We start from the raw sequence: 7,016 nt of genomic DNA, 5'->3' as shown, positions 1-7,016 counted from the left end.
TAACGATTGGCGGGATCGTGGCTGCTGCTATTGACCCAACACTTTCCATTGAGAGAGAAAAAGAGGGACGACGAGGACGACGACGACGAGGAGGAGGAGGAGGGGAGGGCGATCGTCCCCCGCCGGAGGAGCGCACAGACGGCGACGGGCCGGCTCGAGTCCATCGGGATGGGCAGGCTGGTTCTCCTCCCGTCGGCCGTCGAGATGGAGCTGCTGCTGCTGCTGCTGCTGGTCCAGGTGGCGAGGAAGACGCTGAGGGTGGCGCAGGCGGCGGGGACGTCCTGGGAGGACTCGATGTCGGCTTCGGAGGAAGACGCGGCGGCGGCGGCGGCAGCAGCCGGGCTGGGCTCCCTCCTGGCCGCGCAGTGACCGGGCGCAGCAGGGGCCAAGGCAGCGCGAGAGGCGCCAGTTCGAGCGAGCGGCCAGTCATGGACAATAGCAGGCAGCCGCCGCCGCCGCCGCCTCCTTCCCCGACGGCTGCCAAGAGCCTGGCCGCTCCGCGGGGCAACATGCTGAGCGCCTCCAAGCCTCTGGCGTTCTCCATCGAGCGGATCATGGCCAGGGCGGGCCCCGAGCCCAAAGCCCTGCCGCTGCTGCCCCACTTCTTACAGGGCGGCGGCGGCCCCCCCAAAGCGGGGGACCCCGCCAGGCAGCAGCAGCAGCAGGCGGCGGCGGCGGCGCTCAGCCTGGGCCCCTCCATCCCGTGCATGATCCCCTTCGTCCCGCTGGCCTACGAGCCCTTCGCCAAGGCGGGCTCGGAGCCCAGGAAGCCCCCGCTGGACCCCGCGTCGCCGTCGCCGCTGCTGAGCCTCAAGCCCCAGCAGGCGGTCGAGCTGCAGCAGCACTACAAGCTGGTCCGGCCCCGCGTGGTCAATCACTCCTCCTTCCACGCCCTGGGCGCCCTGGGCTACTTCAGCCGGGCGGCCGACTCCGCGCCGCCGCCGCCGCCGCCGCCGTCGGGCCTGAGCCTCCACCCGGTGGCCTCCTATTTCCTGGGATCGCCGCTGCCGGCGCCCGCCTTGCAAGCCCCGACGGCGCCCAAGGCCTACCTGGCCGAGAGGAACAAGCTGCACGCGCTGCCGCCGCCGCCGGGCGCCGACAAGTACCCGCCGCCGCCGCCGGGCGCCTTCAAGGACCTGGCCCACGCCCAGCTGCACAGCGCCGCCGCCGCCGCCGCCGCCGCCGCGCACCTCCTGGCCGCCGACAAGCTGCCTTTCAAGGGCGGCGCGGCGGACTTCAGCCGCGGCTCGCCCGGCGCCAAGCCCAAAGTCTTCACGTGCGAGGTCTGCGGCAAGGCAAGTGCCAGATCCGAGAGCCCCGCGGCCTCCCGCCCAGCCGGTGCCGGCCGTCGAGCCTGCGCGGGCTTCCTCCCCCTGCTCCCCTGCTAACCGCGCCTCTCTCTCTCCCTCCCCTTTCCTCTCCTCTCCTCTCCTCCAAGGTCTTCAACGCGCACTACAATTTAACGCGCCACATGCCGGTGCACACGGGCGCCCGGCCCTTCGTCTGCAAAGTCTGCGGCAAAGGCTTCCGCCAGGCCAGTACCCTCTGCCGACACAAGATCATCCACACCCAGGTACCCGCCCCCCCCCGTCCGTCCGTCCGTCCGCCCACCGTTCCTCGCTCCAAACCGGCGTGCGCCCCAGCCGGGTGGCTCTTTACGCCCTTCCTCGCCTCCTTTCTCTGTCTCACCGTCTGGTGAGGTCAGCTTGGCTCACTTTCTCCCTTCCCAGCACCTCTAAAAACCTGGGAAGGTCTGTGAGTATGAAGGGTGGGGGGACAGTGGAGGCTGGTGGCCCCAATTTCGGTGGGGTGTAAATCCATTCTGGGTTTCAGTCAGAACCAGACAAGGGAGCTATCCAAGGTCCTGAAACCTATCTCCAACCGAGGTCCAGCACCTTGGATAGCTCCTTTAGGGTTCTGGCTGAAACCCAGAATATTTTTACAGCCCACCGAAATCAGAGCCACCAGCTTCTACTAAAGGAAGCCCTTCCTTCCTTCCTTCCTTCCTTCCTTCCTTCCTTCCTTCCTTCCTTCGCATTGGTTCTATCCAATGTTAGTCCAACTTAAGTCCCATTCATTTCAGTGTGTCTATTCTAAATAGGACTGACATCAGACAGAACTCCTTTCTTTCTTTCTTTCTTTCTTTCTTTCTTTCTTTCTTTGGCATTGTCCAGGGCATAGTCTGAAGGCACAGGACTCAGGAGGCAGCCACCTTGCTGAAGCTAGGCAGGTTTGGGTCTGGTCAGGAACCACATGTAGCCACCTTGAGTTCCATGATGGAAGAAAGGTGGGATATAAACGTAATAAATAAATAAACAAATAAATAAATTTCTCCTCTTGCCTCATCCAAACCACATTATTTGGAAAATTCCTGAGTAAACCCTCTTGAACACAATGGGACTTTCTCCTGAGTAAATATTCCCAGGATTGCGGTGTTAACTAGCTGCCCATGGCCTTTTATCCCGGATCTCTTCCCCTCACACGCACACCTATACCCACACACACTACATTAGTTAGGACAGTTTCGTTTACTAGGGCCTCTGTCCTAAATGCACATCCTCGGGAGTAAATCCCACCGAATACACTTGGGCTGAAGGAAACGTCACTTTCCTGAGGAAACACGTTTTGGCTAAGGCTGTAAGTCTCTCCCGGCAACCCAGCCCGCTCTTATTTGTCTGCGAGCTGCTGCGCTTTTTGAAAACTATTTTCCTTCCACCCTTCGGGTAGGAAGGGCGCGGGGGCCACGCTGTTTCAAGCCCAAGCCGTGGCTGTGCTAGGAATTGCAGGGGCAGGCGGCATCACAAGCCGCGGCGGTGCAAGCGAGGACTTTGTGGAGAGGACCTGCAGACGGATCTCCCTCTGATTTATTTCCCCCCCCCACTCCCCCACCGCCCCACAGGAGAAGCCCCACAAGTGCAACCAGTGCGGGAAAGCGTTTAACCGGAGTTCCACTTTGAACACCCACACGCGGATCCACGCGGGCTACAAACCCTTCGTATGCGAATTTTGCGGAAAGGGCTTTCACCAAAAAGGTACAGCTGCTGTGCATTGACTTTTGTTTGTTTGTTTGTTTTACTCCTTTTGAGTTCCAAATCATATGTTCAGAATTATCGTTTTAAAAATGGGACTCAAATACAATCCAAGGCCAAAAAAATAAAATAAAATAAAAAATGGAACCCACCTGTATTTATTAATATGAACCGCCAGACTGATGTGGAAGAAAAGAACAAAACAAACCCAGACTGAGGCTGCCATTTCAGCCTGATCCAAGAATGGGTATTTCAGGCTCCTCCGGTTTTATTTTCCAGGCTGTCTCTTCTGTTTAATCGGGATGGTGGGTGGGAAATTAGGGTGGATGTAAAACGTTAAGAATGATTCCGAGTGTAATAACGACTAAGGATAAATATGATGATCAAGCTCAAACCTCCTACTCATGCTTACTCGGAAGTAAGTCCAGCGAATTGTCTGTGGAATGTGTATCTACTTGGGAATAAGTCTCTATTGTACTCAATGCAGCTTTCCAAGTAAACACACATCACCTTGGAGGTGCGACAAGGGTAATATGGAAACACACCTCAAATATTGTGAACGATTCCGTTTGTCTTTGGAAGATGCACATTGCCATTTTAGCCCCGTCTACAACGCAGTTGAGGCTGTGATCCTATATACACACTTGCCTGGGAGTAAGACGCATTGAACACAGTGGGGCTTACTTCAGAATAGACATGAATAGGATTGCGTTGCAAATTAACATTCTCCTCGTTCAACTTTCAAGGCAGGGAATGGGTTTCACATCCCATTATTATTTGGAAGTTCATTCCGTCAAAATCTGAATTATTTGTTTTGAGGACCAGGCTTCCGATTGGCTTCCGATTTATGTCCCTTGGTCCAAATCTAATTTACAACAAAGCTATTAAGTTTTGGTGGTTTGGTTTCGCTTTTAGAGGAAAAAAACCCCTCTTAAACAGGGAGTTGGGGCGGGAAGGGAATTAAATTGGTTTATTTGTGGGAGACACAAATTCCTGAAAAGGTCAACTTGGAGGCAAGACTTTCTTCCGAGTCAGTGTGGTTTTAGATCTGGGCATAAGTTCGGCATCAGGAGTTTCCCCAGCGGTGATGGTGCTGTTGTTTTTAATATTAGTGGGAATTCTTCCACTTCAAACGGTGGAATTGACTCTAACGCGCTAGGGCCAAAACAGACATTGCTTTAAATCGTGTCTAGTAGGCACGTCTTGTTTGTTTTAATCTTTACTCTAGAGTAGACTGGAGGGGGGAGTGGACTTCCAGCTCTTAAAAGCCCCCTGCCCCGGCCCACGCTAGGGTCCCGATCCAGATTGGGAGCCCTACACCTACTCTAGGGTAAAAATGGGGTTGGAGGAAAGATGTAGCTGCTAGACACAAGATTTAAAATCCTGCCTGATCTGGCCCTTAATGTTACTTATTAAATGGAAAGCAGCGTGATGTGGGGGGGAGGGGGGCTGAACTGCGGGGGGGGGGATTCCCCCTTTCACCATCACTGAGGCTCTCCCGGTTACATGTCTCCCCTCCCCCGTGTGTGTGTGTGTGTGCCTTTAGGAAACTACAAGAACCACAAACTGACGCACAGCGGCGAGAAGCAGTTTAAGTGCAATATTTGCAACAAGGCCTTCCACCAGGTGTACAACCTGACCTTCCACATGCACACCCACAACGACAAGAAGCCCTTCACCTGCCCCACGTGCGGCAAAGGCTTTTGCAGGAACTTTGACCTCAAGAAACACGTCCGCAAGCTGCACGACAGCAATGGCGGCGGCGGCGGCGGCTCCTCCTCTGGCCGGCCTCGAACCCCCGGCGAGCCAGAGTTGCCGCCGTCGCTGCTCCATCACCCTTGAACCAGCCCCGATGGGTTTTTTCCTCCCCCTTTCTGCATGCACTTCGTCAGCGGTTCGGTGTTTTCTGCGCTCGAGAAAGCCCCTCTCCTGCCTCTGGGAACTGCTGGAGAGAGTCTCCGAGATTGCCATTCTTTGCGAGGGGCGGCAACGGAGAAAGACTTGAGTGCCCCCCGTCCCAACCTTAAGTTGACTTTGAGAACACGGACAAACGAAACTCACTTCGGGTGTATTTATTGAGTTGGGCCGGAAGCCCAGGCTTGTATCCAGTGGGTTGTGTCCAATGTTAGTCTAACTTAAACCCCAGTGGGTCTACTCTGAGTAGGACTAAGGCTGGATACGCCACCCCCCCCCCCCCCAAAGCCGGGAAGCCTGCCTAGTGTTGCCAGATCCTCTCGCCGGTGTTTTGTTTCGTTTGTATTGGGGCGGGGGGGGGGGAGGCCCCTTCTGCTATAAAGCCACTCTTGTGTTCTTTCTTCTCAAGGCTGCTGTCTTTTAAAGGACTTCCCCTTTACGCCAGCGGGTCGTTGCGGGCCGGGGCTGTTGAAAGGCCAGCCCAACATCTCCCAATCATGGGGAGTCTCTTGGGTTCCCCGCACCCAGACGTCTCCTGCCCCATACCAAATATTGGCATGCTCCTGACTGTAAATGGCATCTTGGGCCTGTGGCAGGCCCAAGATGGCCGCCACCGGCCTAGGTTCTCTAACGGGATGGAAAGGGGGCGCCTTAGTTCAAAGCTCTGCCTCGAGGTCAGAAGGGGAAAATGACCGGGGATCTAACCCTTCCGAAGATCCCTGCAGCGTTTTAAAAGGCTGCCCCCACGTTTCCCAGATGACGTTTATCCCAGATAAAAAAAGAAGAGCGCATTGTTGGCTCTAACTTCTGTGGTGTGGATACGAGATACGATGCGCAAGAGACATCAGATGTATATTCTAGGCTAGGCTTCTAAGGGTTTACCTAAGGCAGCTTTCCCCAGCCTGGCACCCTTTAGATGTGTTAGACTACAACTCCCATCTTCCCCCAGCCAGCTGACCTAAGGTTCTGGTATCACTCTGTGGGTCTATTTAAATCTAGAGGCATGAAAGTTGAGATGACCCTCGTGGACTATGGAATGAAAAACAGCGCCCTGTTTTAAGGGACATTATTTTCTTTTCGCCATACCCCAACATGCACTTCGGGATGGCCCTCCTTTTAAACGCTGCTCTAGGGTTGGCCGCTCATTCCTGAGGGTCGCAGCTCTGGAGAAGGCGGCTGGCCTTTCTTGGAGCGGTGGTCAAGGGACTTCACGACGTTGGGGGAAAGGCTGACTCTCTGCCCGCCGCCGCTGCCGCCCTCTAGAAAATATCTCCGATGCCCCTTGTTTTCTGCGGTAGCCCTTCCCGCGAAGGACTGCCCCTTATTCCGTGTCCCTTGAGCACTACACGGGAGGTCCTTTGATCGGAAGGGATGCCGTAAAGGGCTGGTCCCACTTTACTTCGGATGAGAGCAGAGTAGAAATGTCCCTGTGATGGTCTGTGAGCGTGTGAGTGAGAGACCCTCTTTAAGAAGACTCTCATCACAGATCATCAAAGCGCTCCAGTGCATGGGGGAAGCCTCCCACACCCCACCACGATGTCTTACTTCTCTACCCTTCACAGTGTCTCTTTGGATCTGACAACCCCACGGCATCCATCCCTTGGACTCCCTCGCTGTATATAGACCCCCCCCCCGCCCCCATGCGTGGATTGACTTTGCCTGCCGGTTGGCTTTGTTTGTCCCTCGGAGTCTTGATTTCTCCGTCCCCGGTTGGTCCCCTTCCTCCTCCAACCCCAAATACCATCATCCTTTCTTTCCTCACTCCCTGACCATCGTATTCTCTTGTGGACAGGATGGCTGGATTCAGTTTTGTACGGATCTGAAATTTCCGGTTGTATTATTTTTTTTAAATTATTATGATAATTATTATTATTGCACGTGCAAAAAAAAAAAAAAGATTTTTGGTGGATCTGGTGGTTAATAAACGGGTGGATCGCCCCTTCAGAACGGAGTATCCGAGAAACCGGTGGATGTGGACAAAGGATGGCGGACTGGGCGGGGGAAGGAGCCGCGGAACCGAGCGTGGGTGGGTTGTTTCCCCTGTGGCTCGCCGCAGAAGGCGACCCACGCAGG

At 55.3% G+C, this 7,016-nt stretch overlaps 1 protein-coding gene across 1 annotated transcript; it reads left to right on the top strand.

Annotated features, from left to right (window-relative positions):
• Positions 1-428: 428 nt before the first annotated feature.
• FEZF1 (FEZ family zinc finger 1) lies at positions 429-5,347 on the top strand. The gene is made up of 4 exons (XM_084811824.1): positions 429-1,295; positions 1,439-1,573; positions 2,900-3,032; positions 4,576-5,347. The coding sequence occupies exons 1-4, from the start codon at positions 429-431 to the stop codon at positions 4,869-4,871; spliced, it is 1,431 nt and encodes a 476-aa protein (XP_084667950.1). The 3' UTR covers positions 4,872-5,347.
• Positions 5,348-7,016: the final 1,669 nt, after the last annotated feature.

The sequence above is a fragment of the Heloderma suspectum genome, chromosome 7 (genome assembly GCF_057233095.1).
Source record: "Heloderma suspectum isolate Gila_16-S chromosome 7, 16-S_ref, whole genome shotgun sequence".
NCBI classification, from domain to species: Eukaryota; Metazoa; Chordata; class Lepidosauria; order Squamata; family Helodermatidae; genus Heloderma; species Heloderma suspectum.
This window is presented reverse-complemented; position numbering and strand designations above follow the sequence as displayed.

Excerpts from the sequence above, each read along its gene's own strand:
- FEZF1 (XM_084811824.1), top strand. The coding sequence starts at position 429 with ATGGACAATAGCAGGCAGCCGCCGCCGCCGCCGCCTCCTTCCCCGACG. Across the intron at positions 1,574-2,899 it reads ACAAGATCATCCACACCCAG|GAGAAGCCCCACAAGTGCAA; the intron begins GTACCCGCCCCC and ends ACCGCCCCACAG. Across the intron at positions 3,033-4,575 it reads AAAGGGCTTTCACCAAAAAG|GAAACTACAAGAACCACAAA; the intron begins GTACAGCTGCTG and ends GTGTGCCTTTAG.